The sequence below is a fragment of the Protomyctophum bolini genome (genome assembly GCF_963924005.1).
Source record: "Protomyctophum bolini genome assembly, chromosome: 16".
NCBI classification, from domain to species: domain Eukaryota; kingdom Metazoa; phylum Chordata; class Actinopteri; order Myctophiformes; family Myctophidae; genus Protomyctophum; species Protomyctophum bolini.
In genome coordinates, this window is record NC_137877.1 from 12,823,277 (window position 1) to 12,842,668 (window position 19,392).

The 19,392-nt window shown below is 43.6% G+C and overlaps 1 protein-coding gene across 2 annotated transcripts; it reads left to right on the top strand.

Moving 5' to 3' along the window:
* The first annotated feature begins 951 nt into the window (after nucleotides 1-951).
* znf148 (zinc finger protein 148) lies at nucleotides 952-18,803 on the top strand. Of its 2 annotated transcripts, none has more exons than XM_080785296.1 (8): nucleotides 952-1,065; nucleotides 4,927-5,012; nucleotides 5,447-5,712; nucleotides 7,209-7,400; nucleotides 7,994-8,117; nucleotides 8,671-8,754; nucleotides 9,804-9,922; nucleotides 10,304-18,803. In XM_080785296.1, the coding sequence occupies exons 2-8, from the start codon at nucleotides 4,937-4,939 to the stop codon at nucleotides 11,990-11,992; spliced, it is 2,550 nt and encodes an 849-aa protein (XP_080641422.1). In that variant the 5' UTR covers nucleotides 952-1,065; nucleotides 4,927-4,936; the 3' UTR covers nucleotides 11,993-18,803. The 2 variants fall into 2 exon arrangements, with proteins under 2 accessions (XP_080641422.1, XP_080641423.1); XM_080785297.1 differs by having other exon boundaries at nucleotides 966-1,065; nucleotides 4,930-5,012.
* Nucleotides 18,804-19,392: the final 589 nt, after the last annotated feature.

A 19,392-nucleotide genomic window follows, 5' to 3' on the forward strand; every position in this document is an offset into this window, starting at 1 on the left:
ATTTCAATCAATCAATCCAAATTGTACCAACTTAATATGCGTGGCCCCCAGCTGTTGCTACTTCCTACCTCAGTCACACCTCTTACTGGGCAAGAACCCCCCATATCAATATCAAGCAGTTCCGTCTCACTGGCTGAATGTCCTCGGCTTCTCTTTGCCCATTTGGAGTCCCATCACCAAACATAATACATAAAACATAATATCTGTTCTCAATTATTTGGGGTTCCAACCATATACTGACTAATAGTGGTATCATTCAAACCGACCACTAGGCAATAAAGCATTACACTTCAGAGGCAAGGAAGCAACCAGGTGCTCATAGGAGCTGTGCAGGTAGCCTATACAAAATGTAAAAATAGTCAAAAGGTGCTCCTGGGATCAATCGGGATAACACATCTATAGAACAAAGTGGAGATCCGGGCACACTTAAAGGTTAAAAAGGAGGAAAACTTTATTCAACCGACAAGTTTCGACCTATACGGTCTTCATCAGGGCTGCAAAGCATTACACTTGTTTACAAGAGGCCAGAGGGTCCACCTTTTTCCAATTTATCATAACATTTAGAGCCTCCGTAAAATCTGAATCCCCGACCCCTTTCCCCCCGGGCCCTCACTGTACATGTTTCTTTCCCTTTTTACCTCTATTTCCTGTTTTGACTATATAGAAGTATATATGTCTCTTAATGTTTTGATGAATTGTAAATGGTTGTCCCTATTGTAAACAAGTGTAACGCTTATAGTTTATGGTGTCGTCCACTCACAGTTAACAGTTTTTGTATTGAGTTGTACTTGAAATGTACTGTAATTCTGCAAACTGTTAATAAATCAATCAATCAATCAATCAATCAACCAGAGACGTAAAAATAAAGTATCATATATTGTTATCAATGTCAACCACTAGATGGCGACAAAAGAAAAAGATTCCTTTAACTTGTCACATCAGTGCAATGTGTTGTGTTTTGGGCTCCCATGTCGTACAGCAGCGTTCCGCTCCACACTGGGCTCTCTTTGCACAACAATCATGACAACTAGACGGATTTAATCAGTAACACCCGTCGCACACTAGGTAAGGCTGGCTTGGCGGTGTGCAAAAAAACACAACGTGCAGCTGCAACGTTTTGTCTTCGTTGGTTTACCTTACTCCCCCCCCCCCCCCCCACCCCCCGAGCTAACTAGCTAACTTTAGCCGCAACAACACAGTCTGTCTGGGGCCTGTTGACAAGAAAGCCGAAGGAAGGAGCTGCTGTCTTGTGGTGGTCGAGCTAAGCGCTACTAGTAGCCTCGACGCTAAAAGCAAGCACAGCTGGAACTGGTGATAAGTTTTGATGAAAATGTGCGGAAAAGTTGTGCTTTGGGGGTGAAATAATGCAGATGTTGAGGCTGCTGCTGCTGCTGCTGCTTGGCATACATATGGACATGTATGATGATTTAAGTTGGGAGCGTGACAATCTCTCTCCACCGAACGTTGTTGTCGAGGCTCGTTTATAACATAATACAGACATTGACTTATTGTTTTAATCCCACCCTATAATAATGACATGTTATTATTATGGGGGAAAGTGTGTGTTTATGTTTCCCCCGCCCCGAGCGACCGACACGGGCGCGTGACGAATAAATAGCACTATACCGTATATGGCCGGTGGCGTTGCTTGCCGATAATAAGAGCAGATGGATGGAGATCAAAGTCTCAAAACATAATGTTGATAGATTTGTTCCCTTTTTAGCTGGGGGGGGGGGGGGGGGGGTGGAATAGCAGTTTATTTATGCTGGATCATGGACTTCATGGAGTCTTGATCACTTTCAACCTGGCCTCCATATTTGTTTTTGTCCATGTCATTTTAGAAGGATCTATATATATATATATATAGTAGTCAAATATATATATATATATAGGGCGTTAAGTAGTTAAATGAGGCTTTAATTGGCCTTAATCAACAGGTCTTTTAGGTCGACCCATCAGTCAGTTATCACAACCACAGCACACCTAGTCACTGTAGGCTAATAACTTTTTTAAAACCAATATATGTCCAGCTAGCCATTGTTTGTGTATATCCATCCATCTTCAACCGCTTATCCGTAGTCGGGTCGCGGGGGCAACAGCTCCACTAGAGAGCTCCAGACTTCCCTCTCCAGAGCAACATTAGTGACTTCCTCCTGGGGGATCCCGAGACGTTCCAAGGCCAGTGAGTCGATGTAATGCCTTGGTCTGCCCCGGGGTCTCCTCCCAGTGGGACGTGGTCCTTGTTCTGCCCCGAGGTCTCCTCCCAGTGGGACGTGGTCCTTGTTCTGCCCCGGGGTCTCCTCCCAGTGGGACGTGATCCTTGTTCTGCCCCGGGGTCTCCTCCCAGTGGGACGTGGTCCTTGTTCTGCCCCGGGGTCTCCTCCCAGTGGGACGTGGTCCTTGGTCTGCCCCAGGGTCTCCTCCCAGTGGGACGTGATCCTTGTTCTGCCCCAAGGTCTCCTCCCAGTGGGACGTGGTCCTTGTTCTGCCCCAAGGTCTCCTCCCAGTGGGACGTGGTCCTTGGTCTGCCCCGAGGTCTCCTCCCAGTGGGACGTGGTCCTTGTTCTGCCCCGGGGTCTCCTCCCAGTGGGACGTGGTCCTTGTTCTGCCCCGGGGTCTCCTCCCAGTGGGACGTGATCCTTGTTCTGCCCCGGGGTCTCCTCCCAGTGGGACGTGATCCTTGTTCTGCCCCGGGGTCTCCTCCCAGTGGGACGTGATCCTTGTTCTGCCCCGGGGTCTCCTCCCAGTGGGACGTGGTCCTTGTTCTGCCCCGGGGTCTCCTCCCAGTGGGACGTGATCCTTGTTCTGCCCCGAGGTCTCCTCCCAGTGGGACGTGGTCCTTGTTCTGCCCCGGGGTCTCCTCCCAGTGGGACGTGGTCCTTGTTCTGCCCCGGGGTCTCCTCCCAGTGGGACGTGATCCTTGTTCTGCCCCAAGGTCTCCTCCCAGTGGGACGTGGTCCTTGTTCTGCCCCGGGGTCTCCTCCCAGTGGGACGTGATCCTTGTTCTGCCCCGGGGTCTCCTCCCAGTGGGACGTGGTCCTTGGTCTGCCCCGGGGTCTCCTCCCAGTGGGACGTGATCCTTGTTCTGCCCCAAGGTCTCCTCCCAGTGGGACGTGGTCCTTGTTCTGCCCCGGGGTCTCCTCCCAGTGGGACGTGATCCTTGTTCTGCCCCAAGGTCTCCTCCCAGTGGGACGTGGTCCTTGTTCTGCCCCGGGGTCTCCTCCCAGTGGGACGTGATCCTTGGTCTGCCCCGGGGTCTCCTCCCAGTGGGACGTGGTCCTTGTTCTGCCCCGGGGTCTCCTCCCAGTGGGACGTGATCCTTGGTCTGCCCCAAGGTCTCCTCCCAGTGGGACGTGGTCCTTGTTCTGCCCCAAGGTCTCCTCCCAGTGGGACGTGGTCCTTGTTCTGCCCCGAGGTCTCCTCCCAGTGGGACGTGGTCCTTGTTCTGCCCCGGGGTCTCCTCCCAGTGGGACGTGATCCTTGGTCTGGCCCGGGGTCTCCTCCCAGTGGGACGTGCATCGAGGACCTCCCTAGGGAGACGCCCAAGGGGGCATAGATTAATTGTTTTAATCGAGATTAATCTCACCGCAATCCTGGAGTTAATCTAGATTAAAATGGCTCATTTCAACTCTGCCGAAGGCATTAAAAATATTATGTGTGTGCTACCTAAATAATGACCAGAAGTAAGTCCTGGAGAACGGGTTTCTCAGGCCAGGTGGCCCATTAGACCAGGAGCCCTATTTATGGATATTAAAATATACAATTGCCTATTAATATAATATTGTGAGCTTGTAGAAATGTTCACAGTGTTGCCAAGCCTAGTCATTATAAGCTACTGTGGACTTGTTTATCTGTAAAGTTTCTTTAAAATATTGCTGGTCCTTGACATGAAAATGATTGAGAACCACTGCTCTAAAACAACATTGGACAATGATGTTTGACAGTCAACACTATAGTTGCTTATTTTAGACTTATTTTCAGATCTTCGGACTTGATCTGGCATGTTAACATTTTCATAGACATGGTTGCTTGTTTCTCTCTGGATGCAGACCCAGCTCCCAGACCCAACTTTGAGAATAGATTCACGGCGATATTTTTTTTATTGCACGATAAGAGTCTCGTGTTAACGCAGCACATTAACGCCGATAACGGCTCAACATATATATATATATATATATATATATATATATATATATATATATATGCATAAGCCATGTGAAAGTTGTATTTACAATTGTAATTTGATTGCTTAGGACACTGTATCGCTGTACCGCACTGTTGTGATGAAAAAAGAGTTGAGCCAGAAGGCAAAGCTCTCTGTCTACTGAGCAATCTTCATTCACCTATGGTCATGAAGTGTGGGTCATGACTGAAAGATTAAGGTCGCGAATACAAGCGGCCAAAATGAGTTTTCTCCGACAGGTGGCTGGCATCTCCCTTAGAGATAGGGTGAAAAGTTCAGTCACGTGGGAGAGACTCGGAGTAGAGCCGCTGCTCCTTCGCCTGGAAAGGAGCCAACTTAGGTGGTTCGGGCATCTGGTTAGGATGCCTCTCAGGCGTCTCTCTAGGGAGGTCCTCGATGCACGTCCCACTGGGAGGAGACCCCGAGGCAGAGTGGCAGACCACGGCGCAGATGGAGGGATTACATCGACTCACTGGCCTTGGAACGCCTCGGGATCCCCCAGGAGGAAGTCACTAATGTTGCTCTGGAGATGGAAGTCTGGAGCTCTCTGGTGGAGCTCCGACTACGGATAAGCGGTTGAAGATGGATGGATCCTTAGGACACAGTATTGGAAATGGTGTCAACAGCACTGTGTGAATGATTCACATTTGGCCTAGTAAATGTTCCTCCAAGTAACATTTAGCTCTGGATTAGCTTGATTAAAGTGTTGCAGCCATGTTCTAACACAGACTCTCCCCTCTCAGCAGCAGAACAATGAACGTGGATGATAAACTGGAAGGTGCGCTGCTGAAGAGTGGCAGTGGAGTGGACGCTGTCAGAGGAGCTTTGGGTTTGTTTGATTGTTTTCACATACAAAAATGTAAAAAAATTAACAGTCAATACAAATCTGAAGGAGAGAGCCTAAAATCCCTCCATGGGGGATCACTGATTCAATTGCTGAACATAGCCGATCTACAAGCTCACAACGCGTCGCGCTGCGACGTGTTGTGATCTTGTAGATCTGCTATTTTCAGCATGCAACCAAGTGTAAAATGACTTATACTGGATCTCTTGTCCACTATTCCCTTCCTAACATTTTAGTCTAGTTTTTATTTGTTGACGAAATTGTCAATATATTTACTCTTAGTTTTAGTCATCATAGCTTAGATTTCATGTAGTTTCCATTTAGTTTTTGCCAGTGGAAAAATGGTAGTCGACGAACATTGTTCGTCTTAGTTTTAGTCGACGAAAACAAACTCTGGTCTGGTGGTCTGGGCGTTGCAGGAGGAGGAGGAGGCTTGGTGGTGATGACCCTGGGAGAGCGTTCTCTGGCCAACCACCCCCTGCTGGCAGACGACGATGATGACGACGACGATGATGATGATGACGACGACTTGACCAGGTTGGTCACGCATGACCTGGTGCCTCCGGAGCGGCTGATGGTGCGCGAGGAGGGTCCGAAGAACGGCGGGGGCGTGCGAGGAGAGGTGGCCGTGCACTTCCCCATAAAGCTCTCCAACAAGCTGACACACTGCTCGCTCCACATGCCGGTGAGTTTCAGTTCCACTTCACTTTCACGTACACTACCCTTAACTGTTCCTCTATTTACAAACTACAATTAGTACAGAATACAGCCGCTAGAATTCTCACCAATACAAACCGCAGAGAACACATAACACCGGTACTGGCTGAACTACACTGGCTCCCTATCAAATCTAGAATCGATTTTAAAATCCTTTTAACAACCTATAAAGCACTACATGGCCTAGCCCCAGTTTATATTACAGACTTATTGGTGGCAAAACCAAATGTAAGACCCCTCAGGTCCTCTGATAAAGGCCTCCTGAATATTCCGGTGACAAAATTGAAAACCAAGGGGGGCCGGTCCTTTGCAGTGGTTGCTCCCACACTGTGGAACGCCCTACCCCTATCAATTAAAAATGCAATCAGTCTGTTGAAGGTTTCAAGTCCAAGTTGAAAAAACTTTATTTAGGTTACATTTTATCTTGTAAATGTTTACTTTTAGTTTGACTATCACTGTTGTCAATTTATGTTTCTGCTCTTACTCTTGTTGTGTTTGCTCCTTTGTGCCTTTGTGCCTGTTTTAACTTGATTGTTTATATTGTTGTTTTTACTGTACAGCACTTTGTGTGTGTGTGTGTGTGTGTGTGTGTGTGTGTGTGTGTGTGTGATTTTTCATTCACTCACCTCCATTACTCGCCTGCTAGTCTTCTCGCGTGGCCAGACTGTTGCCCCTCGCAATTTTCAAATGCTCCCCCCCCCCTCCCTTTCTTTCATTTTTGTATATTTCTATATCAAAAGTCAATACAAGTGAGATTTTAATTACTTCCTTTGAACAAAAACGTGCTGCGTGATAACGTGTCGAGGCCCACATGCATATGAATGAATCTTGATTAAATTCACCTGTTTGATTCCCATTGCTGCATCGCCTTCCAAAGTGGTTTTGATTACAGAACCACTCTGTTTTTAATCTCATTCAAGGTTGTCACCTTGAACGAGATTAAAAACGGAGTAGTTTGTAATCAAAGCCACTATCACTTGCTGAAAATCGGCTATTTTCAGCATGCAACTGATTGTAAAATGACTCATACTGGATCTCTTGCCCACTATTCCCTTCCTAACATTTTAGTCTAGTTTTTATTTGTTGACGAAATTGTCAGTATATTTAGTTTTAGTCATCATAGCTTAATTTTCCATTTAGTTCCCATTTAGTTTTCGTCAGTGGAAAAAGGTAGTCGACGAACATTATTCGTCTTAGTTTTAGTCGACGAAATCAACACTGTATGACTAAAAAAACAGCAACTTGGACACTCAGGCATGAGTAGTCGACGCATGAGTTCAAGTCGGTGGCTCTGCCCATGTCCCCCATATAACTAGGGGTTGGCGGAGGGTGTGTAGAGCCTAGCATCACATTAGATATTTCACACAGAGGTGAAAAATGGGTTACAAAATCGTGGGATAAAAATTCTAAGAGAAAAACAACCCTGGTGACAGTGTGTTCCGTGTGGTCCTCTTGGTTTCACAGTTGAGCATCAAGCAGGAGCTGAAGCAGCTGTCCGATCCGCTGGTCCAGATGAAGGAGAGGAAACAAGGAGCCAAGGACCTGATGGAGCAGCTGTCTGATCCACTCGTCCAGATGAAGGAGAGGAAACAAGGAAACAAGGACCTGATGGAGTGTCCCAAGAAGAAGAAGAGGAAGCAACGATCGCCCGCTAAGGTGCGAGTGCTGTGGAGGAGTTATTGGACTTTTTATTTTGGTGGTAACGGCAAGATATAGACCAACGATACCTGTAGGCCCGTCAGTCGTTCTTTGATTTTTCTAAAATAGCAGACCTACAAGCTCGTAGCGCATCACTCTGTGACGCGCTATAATAATAATAATAATAATAATAATAATAATAAAACTTTATTTGTATAGCACCTTTCATGACATGAAATGCAGCTCAAAGTGCTTTACAGAGCAATGGAGGAAAAAAAAGAAAAGAAAATCAAGGCATAAACATTAAAAAACAAGAGCAGTACAGTGAGGACATGAATAACAAAAAATTCAAAGATCAATTAAAAGTAAGGGTGTAGAAGTGGGTCTTGAGCTGTGCTTTAAAAATGTCTACAGAGGCTGCCTGTCGAAGGTACAGTGGGAGTTTGTTCCACGCCGTTGGCCCGTAGAAGCAAAAAGCTGCTTCCCTGTATTTTTATTTATTTAGGCAAAGCGAGCAGGCCAGCAGTGGAAGACCTTAGGGGGCGGTTTAGGACATATTTATGCTTCCATCTTTGTTTCCATTATTGTTCTCTCTCTCTCGCCTTTGATAGATTCTCACTATCAATGACGATGGATCGCTGGGCCTCCAGAACCCCAAGTGTCACGTCTGTGTCCACTGCAACGCTGCCTTCCGAACCAACTACCACCTACAGAGGCACGTCTACATCCACACTGGTAGGAGCCGGTGTTGTTTTTGACAACACATTTTAGTTTTAGTCTCTGCAATAGTTTTAGTCACCTGGAATGTGTTAGTCTAGTTTTAGTCGACTAAATATCATAAGATTTTAGTCGACTAAATCTACAGTTGATTTAGTCTACTAAAATGTATTTTGGCGGGCCTTGATGCCGTTGTTTTTTTTTGTTGCTGAAAATAGCCGATCTACAAGCTCACACCTTGTCACGCTGCGACGCATTGCGATCTTGTAGATCGGGTATTTTCAGCATGCAACCAAGTGTAAAATGGCTTATACTGGATCTCTTGTCCACTATAGTCCCTGCCTAACATTTTAGTCTAGTTTTCATTTGTTGACAAAATTGTCAGCATATTTAGTCTTAGCTTTAGTCATCATAGCTTAGTTTTCATTTAGTTTCCGTTTAGTTTTAGTCAGTGAAAAAGGGTAGTCGACGAACATTTTTCGTCTTGGTTTTAGTCGACGAAATCAACACTGGTGTAGTGCAGACCTTTTCCTTTATTAATGAGGCCAACCTTGCTGTCTCATCTCCCCAGGTGAGAAGCCTTTCCAGTGCAGTCAGTGTGATATGCGCTTCATACAGAAGTATCTCCTCCAGAGGCATGAGAAGATCCATACTGGTGAGTGAATGGAAGCACGTCCTATTCTATTGTCCTAATAAGACCCAGAAAGGAATCAATATTGTTGTACTTGCCGTTGTTGCCGTGTCTGTCTAAACTAAAGGCATAATACCCAGAGAGTCTGGCCTTTAACCCATTCAGGACGGGAACAACCCTTTTGTTGTTTTTAACCCATTTAGGCCTGAGATCAGATTCTAAAAATGTCTTCTACATCCTGACAGTTTTCTGAAAAAGCTATGTTTCTATGTCAGTCGTTCTTCGATTTTTCAAAAATAGCAGACCTACAAGCACGTAGCGTGCCACTCGGTGGCGCGCTATGAGCTTGTAGATCTGCTATTTTTCAATAGCTAAAGCATGACATGACTCACCAAAAGGGGTTCCCGCCCAAAATTGGTTGCAAGCCCCTAGCGCAGCACTGAGTGCCGCGTTACAAGCTTGTAGATCTGGTATTTCTTTGAAAAATTGTGAGAATGTGGCGCAATCAATGAATATATATATATTCTTTCAGAGCATTTTTAACTCAAATCTTTGCTTCCGGGGGAAGCCAATTTTTCTATATCCACTGATATAGAAACATTGTTTTTTTCAGAAAACTGTCATTTTCTTTTAGATTCGGCCTCGGGTCTAAAAGGGTTAAAGAATGACAAAAAACAAGAATTCAGTGAAGAGCAAAGTTTTGATCCAAAGGTCAACCTTTTGAGAAAAGTGGTCTTCATTTGTGAAGATTTTGTTGCTGGATCAAATGTGAAAGTATCATGATTTTGAACCTCAATTTGCCACAGATGCTAGTGTAGCAGAGTGGCTCAGAGCCTCTGCCTGATTGCCTCAAAAGTCTAATATCTCCCCCGGTCCAGAGGGATATCCCTTTGGACTAGTGGTTAAGATGTTGGACTTTCACGTGGGAGGCCCGAGTTCGAATCCCAGGCATTACACTAACTTCCTCCTTCCACATCACTCTTATTTCTGCCAAGATGTATATAACATTAATTTAAGTGTTTAATTGTAATAATTGTCTTTTTTCTTGCCATGCTTGTTATATCTTTGCTTAGGTGAAAAACCATTTCGTTGTGACGAATGTGGGATGAGATTCATTCAGAAATACCACATGGAGAGGCACAAGAGAACTCACAGCGGGGAGAAGCCCTACCAATGTGACTACTGTCACCAGGTGAGCTCGCTGTAAAGTGTAAACATAAGTGTAAGCTTCCATTTACCATTAACCGTTTCCGTCCGTAGGACGTGACCACACGTCTTAGGGAATCCAATCGAGGGATGCATTGGACGTGTGTACACGTCCTAGCGCATCCTCAATGATACCAGACGAGAGAAGAATATTCAGAATATTTCTCAGTCCGACTCTCGGCCACCGTCCTTCGCGCTCTACAGCCATATTAATCCAGGGAGCTCTCCGTGGTTTTGATCTGATGGATATACTAGCGCTTCATTTCTGCTCCTCATCCGCCTCTCGTTCAGCTGCTACAGTTGTTGTTGAGCTGCTACAGTTGAAGCTATGTTATATATTATTATTGTCTGTGCCTTATTTCCACAGTACTTCTCCAGAACAGACCGGGTTTTAAAGCACAGGCGGATGTGTCATGAGAACAGGGAGAGGAAGGCCCACAAGGCAGCTGCCAAAGCTGCACCTCTGCGCGACACAGAATCTCTTGGCCTTGCCTTTCCTGCCAAAGAGTGCACACTGCCCAAGAAAAAGCGTCAGAAGTGTCTGGATAAGTCACACGGCTCCGCCGCGTCCGCCGCTGCCCGCATGGAAGACCACGCGGCCGCCACCGTCGACGCGGAGGAGAAGGAGGAGCAGAGACGGAGAAAAATGGAATGTCTACCTCTCTACGCCGTCTCCTCCAAAGTCAAACATGAATATGTGATCGCGGGCTACTCCGTGGAGCTTCCCGAAGAGTCGACCAGCCGCCCCCCTTTGGGAGAGGCGTCCCCCGAAGAGATTCCTCCTCCCAAGCTGGTCCTGAAGAAGGTCCCCAAGAGGAGCGTCAAGCAGGCCAGCGAGCAGCCGCCTCCCGGCCTGTCCCCTCTGTCTCCCTTTGAGGAAAGCAACAAGGTCACCAGGTACACCTTTGAGATTGTGGACAAACCCGGAGGCTTTGAGATTGTGGACAAACAAGGAGGCCTTCTCGACGTGGTTGAGTGCAACAATGCACTCGAGCCCGTCGAAACACTTCAAACCAAACCAGTGGCCAGCAGCACAAACTATGAAGACGCCATGCAGTTCCTCAAGAAGAAGCGCTATCTTCAAGCTGCCATGGCCAACAACAGCCGGGATTATTCCGTCAACGTAAGCAGCATCTCTTCCCAGCCTGCTGCCGTTGCGCAAACGGCGGTGTCGACCGCCATCGACGAGACGGTCCCCGCCACGATCCTGGAGCCGCAGCCACTCAACGTGGAAATCAAGGCGGCGACGCACGATAAGAACGTGCTGCCGGATGAGGTTCTTCAGACGCTGCTGGACCACTACTCCAACAAAGCCAACGGACAGCAGGACATCTCTTTTAGCGTGGCCGACGCGGAGGTGACTTCCAGCATCTCCATAAACTCGTCGGACGTGTCGGACGGCAGCCCCGTGGAGACTCTGGGAGCTGGAAGCGCCCAGACTCAGCCGCCCGCCGAGAAATCCAGCCTCCTGCACGAGTACTCCAAGTTCCTCCAGCAAGCCCTGGAGAGGACCAGCCAGAACGACAGCTTTCTGAGCACACAGAGCCTCAACCTGGTGTCTTCCGAGAGTCCCACCTTGGCCGGGCAGCCTCTCTTCTCCACGGAGAAACAGTTCCCGTCTCCCGGCCGGTTCAAATCGGGGATGAGCTCTCCGCTGAGGTCCACGCTGGAAAAGCCTCACTTTGGACTCCTGGTGGGGGACTCGCAACACTCGTTTTCGTTTTCGGGCGACGAGACCAACACGCCCTCCGCGGTGTCCCCGACGGACGACGACGACGACGACTTCCTGGAGGATGTCTCCCCCACTAAGAAGTCAGACTCTTCGCAGGCGATGGTTCAGACTTTCCAAATCAGCGCCTTTGATCAGAACTACCGATCGCACTTCCAGGCGACGAGGTCGGGCGTGTCTTCGCAGTTCACTATTGCCAACGGACAGGTCAGTCTGCGGGCAGGACACAGCTCGGACTTCTCCGAGTTCCCCCTGGTCACGGTCTCGGAGACCAGGTCTCAGCTCAGCTCTTCTCCGGATGTTTCATCTAGCGAGACGTTTGGCTGAGTAGGATGTCTCATTCGTATCTGTAAAAAAAAAAAAAAATCATTTCAATGGCACTTTATATCCTAACATCCTCTGTTCTGCCAAAACTGGTAAAAATTGGAGACCATTGCTGTTGGGCAGAGAAACCTTGTATCTCCATATTTTGTGTCTTTGTTTTACATCCCTATTTCGTGCAAAACTTGAGGAAAAATAGTCGATCTATAAACTCACCTTGTGGTAAGGTTATAGATCTGCTATTTATGAAGATTGTTTTAAATGTTAAAGTTGTGTCAATATTTGACGAGTGAACAATATTCACAAGAGCTTGTGACGAAAAACAACTCCCGTGGATCCATCGGAACACCGTTTGTTTTGCGACAGTTTATTAAGACATACAAGGTTTCCACCCGACAGTTAGGAAATGTGTGCAAAATGGAAAAAGACAATAAGTATACCCCCTGAAAAGAAAACTACACTCGGAATGTGAATGATGCATGGGCATAATTACCATGGTATAGCATCATTCAATAGAATGTATAGTGAAAGATTTGTGACCAAAGCCTAAAAACGCAGTGGATGTTGTGGATTATTCACTTTGTATTATTATTGCCACAGATTATTTGTATCTCAGTGTTGTCTTTATTGTCAATCATCGTTGCCTCACGGTCGCTTGCACACAAAAATATTTACAGTGATTCTATGATTAATGTTTAATATTTTTCCACTAAAATGCAGGCTTAAATAATAGCGTACGCCCCTTTTGCAGTTAGCTACTTCCCCCTGTTACTGTAACCGTTACTGTAAGAAAACTAGTAACTGGAATAAAGCTTCAGTTCACTTCACATGTCAACAGCCCGCCCCCCCCCCCCCTCCACTATTGATTATTTGTCTTAATCTAAAGTCACTTTATTTGTCACCTGAAACGGGTGTCATCACAAGATAAAACTTGGTGAATGATTGTATTCCTCTGGTATAGAAACCAGTATAATTTCCATTGATATGAATTGGCTTTCATATCATGGTTCGTTTGGCTCTTAAGGAAAAGAAAATATAGACAAAATACTATGTATTTGTAATGTATTTTCTTTTCTTCCTATTGACCTTAAACACTTGTGGCCTTTTGTGGCTGGAATTAACAGCCTGACTTGTAAAAGTAAAAAACAAGTCTTAGACGATCCTATTCTTCTTTGAAGAAATTAAACCAAACTGATCTAGGTCTATTGAAAATACCCTATTGTCTCAGATTTTTCAGTGTGAGATTTATTTAAAAACAAATATATATATATATCAAAATTGTAGTTGTGAAATAGTTTGATGCATGCAATTAATCGCACAATGGCGCTTAATTCCCATAACCAGAATAAGAAAGCTCTTAATGGACATCTTATTACGAGTACACTGAACTTAACAAAATTAGTGTATGCAACTGTCCTTGTAAAAGGCTGCAATCTTTTGTAATGCACATTATTGGAGCGTGTTAACATTTTCTCTGTACAGAAATTGCCAATTAAGCTAATACAACTTGGCAATCTTCTTTTCAGTGAAGTGTCTTTGATATGATGATGACTCGCTTATCATGTAAAAGAAATCCTGTCTTAGATTTGTCTCATCGGAAGTGTAAAGGGCTTTTCAAACGTGAAGTGATATAACGCGCCTATAGTTCATTTTCAATGAGACCTGCGTTTTTGCGACAACGCAAGCGTATTTATGTGAGTGCGGTCCCGTGAATTTGATGCGCGCGTGCTCGTTTCGTGCACACGCCCGCGACTCACCGGACTTGGATACTGTTTCGCTTTTTTTTTTTACACTTGCGTTGTTGCGCCCCTCTTGAGCAGAGGGGCGTCCCGTTTGAAAGGCCCTTGAAGCTATACAAATGCCCCCCCCTTCTGTATGTATAACTTTACTTGGGGTTATGTCTCTCTCATTTTGCACCAGTCATTTAATTTCCCTCCTTTGCAACGGGTTTAATTTGAACACAAACACACAATGTTGAAGGCGACTCATTCTGTGGTTTTTGTATGGTTACGTTGTGAATTCTAGTGGGGTGGGAAGGGAATGCTTTTCTAGTTTACTAGTACGTGTGTGCCTTTTTAATATTTCCAGTCATTCCTATATTATGTCTTTCTTAGTTTCTGATAAGTCAATACATGCAGGCCTAATAATAATTCCACTTGCACATTATTAGCACATGTATAAGCTATGAAAGTATCTTCTTCTTATGGTAGGATTGATCTAATGACAACTTCAGCACTTGAACCCTATTTACGTAATTGACCGGCCGGCTCTCTCTCTACTAGGCCTCCTGCCTCCACCAAATCTCTTCGGCAAAATTTAGACCCGAGGACGATTCTACAAATGTCTTCTAAATCATGACAGTTTTCTGAAAAACGCATGTTTCTATGTCAGTGGTGCTCAAACATTTTCATGTCAAGGACCCCAAAAATATCTATGTAATAGGCCGCCGGCCCCCATCTGAAAATATGTTGTTCCAGGGACCCCCCCCCCCCCCCCCCCAGAAGCAAAGAGTTAAAAATGTTCACTCTGAAAGAATGTATATTCAAAATTTGCGCCACCTTTTCATGGATTTCTCAAAAATAGCAGACCTTCAAGCTCATAGCGTGGCACGCGGCAGTAGATCTGCTATTTTTCAATAGCTAATATAATGATGAATATGCCCTGATAAATGTGCAGAGAAACTGACATATTGTTCCACCAGTAACCTATGAGCTGCAGGTAGTAAAAAAAATTATGCAACACAAACATTTGAAAGTCCATGGATGATGATGTATACATTCAGATCCACTGACTGTCTACACGGATAAAATGTGCTATCTTTGCCGAACGTTCGCCCCCCAGAAAGTCGTTTAATTATTTTAAAACACTCCTGGACACTGACGTCTTGTGGGAGAAGGCAAGAAATGGCACCAAGGCAAGTTCTCAGCCTGATATATCTGTGGTTAGGAAAAAGAGAAGGTATTTTAATGACCTGTTGTGTTCGTGTGTGTGTGTGTGTATATATATATATATATATATATATATATATATAAGAGAGAGCATTATCATGTTTAAGATGTCTATAGTTTTGATAATTATTTCATATCTTCAAAGCAGTACTCGATGGTAAGTCTCGTTTGTTCAGACTTCGACATGGTTTTTATGTAACCCCTTAATCTGGCTTTTTCATATACTGCCTCAGATCTCGTGTGTGTGTGTGTGTGTGTGTGTGTGTGTGTGTGTGTGTGTGTGTGTGTGTGCGCGCGCGCGCATGTGTGACCTCTTGCTTTTGGTGCTAGTTGTTCACAAACACTGATTACGTGTTCCATCCATTTAAGGTTTGGACATCAAACCTTCCTCTCCCTCGTTTTCCTCGTTACATTTCTACTGACAATCAGGGACAGATTGCATCCCTTTGTTCTAAAAATCCAAACGGCTAATTAACTTCCCCTCTTGTGAACATTCCTCTTAGAATGTGTATGAAACGTACTGCTGTAAATGTATTGTATATTTTCACATTGTGCTTTTTTTTGTTTTCATGTTCTGAGATATACAGTATGTACTGATATTTGTGGGTATAGGGGCGACTAGGCTTTTGCAAGACACTACATCAGTGGGGGGGGGGGGGGGGTGGGTGTTGACAATTAATCCACTTCTTAATGTGTGAAGTGTGATTTGTGTATATATATGACTGCGACTATCGAGAGTAAATATGTCTGTTTTTTTGACAGATAATTGGTTCGTGTTTAGTTTTAAGGGAAAAATCTGCAAATGTGACTAAATTTGACTGAAGCACTGCCATTGGACTTTTTTTTTATTTTAGTTTTTTCATGTCATACTGTATCAAAGTAGGGAATCATAGCTTCAAATTGACGTATTGGTTGTTCAGTTTGACCCACCAGTTTTGGAGATATGGCTTATAGAGTAATGTCTTTCACAAAACAGCGAGCTGAGAAAACAGACTTGAAAGGTTCACTTCTGTGGACTCTTAACATTACACCTAGCTACATGTTTAAGCATTTATTTCATATTTACATGTCAATTTCAGACATGCTCTAGTATGTGAAGAGTGCCTGTGCTATTAACTCATTTTGGATTAAAAAAAAATGAAAAATATGTTTTTCTCCTCTGGTGAAAAGCTAGAGTTCGCGCAATGGCAGGCTCTCGGTCAAATCTTGTCACAAATTATGAATCCCTACACGGCATTGGATATCTGTGACACGTTCCCCGTACTGTTGAAATGTCTGTTGGTGATGGAAATACATTATTTTATCGTATATAGGGCTGGGTGATATGACTACAAATCAGTAGTATGACGACTATTTCAAATTCCTTGCCTTGTTTACGAATCTTAAGATTAATTAATGATTATGTAAAAAGAAAAATGTAGAGTGAAAATAGTAGGTCTACAAGCTTGTGAGCTTGTAGGTCAGCTATTCCTATGTTTGTTTGCCACCATTGTACAACACTGTGGTTAATCTGACTAATCGCTTTTGTCGATTCATTCAATTATTTTTCATCTTGTTTCGTTGAAATACAAAATCAGTAAATCACTAAAGATTTTTGAGGGGCGCTAGGCACCTATATTCGGCTATTAGTGTAGATTTTCGTCTTACACAAACATTAAATTCCCATTGACAATGAATGGAGAATTTATGTCTTAATGTGGACGACGAGCAAATTGGCAATTTTTGTCCTACAGAAAGATTCAATTCCCATTGACAATGAATCGATGGTGAGAGCCCCCCTCACTTCACACGGATGTGATTTTATTTTATTTTATTGTATTTTATTTATATATTTTGAGAGAGATTATTTTTCGATTAGCCTGCATGAGCAAGATTAGTCGGTTATGTCGTTTAATCGCCCAGCCCTAGTTTATCATTTGAGAATTGTTTGTTGCACTCCCCCATGTATGGTGTGAAATAGCCCAGTGGTTCCCAAATCGGGTCCGGGGACCCCCAGGGGTCCTCAAGGGAGTTCCAGGGGGTACCCACTACCCAGCTAAATTATAATTTGGAACCAAATGGACCCTTATGGGTCTGTAACTCTGAGTGTACAAATGGACCCTGACATCCATTTGGTTCCATTTGTACACTCTCAGAGTTGCATTAACATTGATTTTACAATATAAATTGAGGGTCCCAGAGATAGAAATGGGTCTGTAGACTAATATGCATGTCAAACTGGGGGTCCTTGAAATTAAACTGGTTGAGAATCACTGCTGGAGCCGTCAAAGTCTTCTCTTATGGGGGGGTCCCTGGCATAACTTTTTCTAATTGGGGTCCGCGGACTCATCAGTGTCAATTTGGGGGTCCTTTGCGGTTGGAAATTCCCACCAGATATACCTATTCATACTAAAGCACTTTTCACAGGCAAAGTATACAAGATGCACATTAACGTATGCTTCGTTAATGGCAATCTTGGTTTAAATTGGCCGATTTAAAATAAGGAAAACAAAATGTGTTGATAGCAAATCCTCCACTAAATATATTATCCTCTCTGTCGTGTGGAAACCTTATATGTATGTCGAACCTTTATATGTCTAAAAGTGATCAGGACTTTTCAGGATTTAAATTAAATCACGCAAAAACCTTTTGTGTGATGTTAATTTATGGGGAAAGATACGCACAAAAGGTTAAAATAAGGATATATAGATTTCTGTCTGACAAACAACCACATATAGAAAAGTACCACACAAGTCCTACCAGTGTTGATTTTGGCAGCACATTTTGATTTTACTTTTAGTCATAGTCTTCATTTAGTTTTAGTCACCTGGAATGTTTCAGTGTTTAGTCTATAGTTTTAGTCAACTAAATAATATATAAGATTTTTGTTGACTAAATCTACAGGTGATTTAGTCGACTAAAATGTATTTTGGCGGGCCTTGATGCCGTCGTCGTAATGGCTGATTTTACACCCGCTGAAAATACCAGATCTACAAGCTCGCAACACACATCGCATCCGCGATACGTTGTGAGCTTGTAGATATATTTTTTTTAAGTTTTCATAGTGTCGTTTTCCTTTAGTTCCCATTTAGCTTTCCTCTGTGGGAAAAAAGGTAGTCGCCGAAAAAGTTTCCTCATAGTATTTAGTCGACGGAGTCAACACTGGTCCTCACATCATATAAGCCTATATTTACTGTTCTGAACTACCATCACCTGGCCATAAGTGTCCTTGTATAAGCTCGATAGAAAAATAACTTTGTTTTGTGTAAAAAAAAGAAAAAAGAAAAAAAGTGTAAAAAGAAGAAAGAAATGCCTGAATGATTAACCTTTTTGATAAAAACGTTCTATTTTTGAAACATGTAATGTTGGCACTGTTCTGATGCGGTCACTATATTGCTATCACCATCACCACTGATTCCTCCATATAGATCATATCAAGGTCAACCCTATTATGGTTAAAGAATTTCCCACTCAAGTCTGACTTGTATAGAACTGCTATTTTCATAATACTTTTATGCAGAACTTGAACCTCGATCTATCTATTCTATACCCACTATAACAAAGTGTGTGAATCATTTGATCTGAATGCTCCACTGTTTGGGGGAGAGGAGGGGATGGGAAGTTGTCATGGTTGATTTGCATGGTCTCTATAAGTTTGTTGGGTTGTGTAAAGCTTTTTTTTTTTCATTTTGTTTCATTTCATTTTTCTTCTTTCTGAATATGTTAATGTAACGGCTTTAAATTGTAGCTGATTAATTTCGGTAAACGTAGCCAATTATGATTAGATTTTTTTTTGCAATATATTATCATTTGTAAAATATCTGATTAAGCTAAGGTTGTTGTTTTGATGTGTGTCATGATGTCCCTTATAAATAAATAAAAAAACACTATCAGTATTTTGGGGGGTCTTTTCAAGAAGTCTTGATATATCGGTAATGTAATGTAACCTGCAAGTACTATAGGACTTTTTTTATAACTTTACTGGAGTATTAACAATTTTCTGTAGCCTACTTTTACTTCTACTCCATTTCAGAGGCAAATATGTATGGAAAAAAATCATTAACATGGTGAAACACATCAAGATGTGATTCACCATGTTAATGTTTTTTTCAGACCTCCAGTTCTAGGAAACTTTATAGGACTTTTTTATTATTTCCACTTCCATTTAACAGCTCTAAGGTATATTAATGAGATAGTAAAATCTTGAAAATTAGTGGAATGCCCCTCCCTTTAAGTACATTTTGACAGTTGATACCAATACTTTGCAGTACACACTTAAGTGTACTTGACTTACTTAAGTAAAAGTATAGGCTACTTGTTTCCACCACTGCAGCCTGGGCAGAATGAAATGTTGTCCAGCTGGGGGAGTAGTTTTACCAGGCTACCACTGCACTGCTTGACGTTGTTGAATGTCAGAGTGCTTTAATGGTATTTATAGTCCGCCGTACGCTAGTGTCGCTCGGCGAATGTGTCAGATCC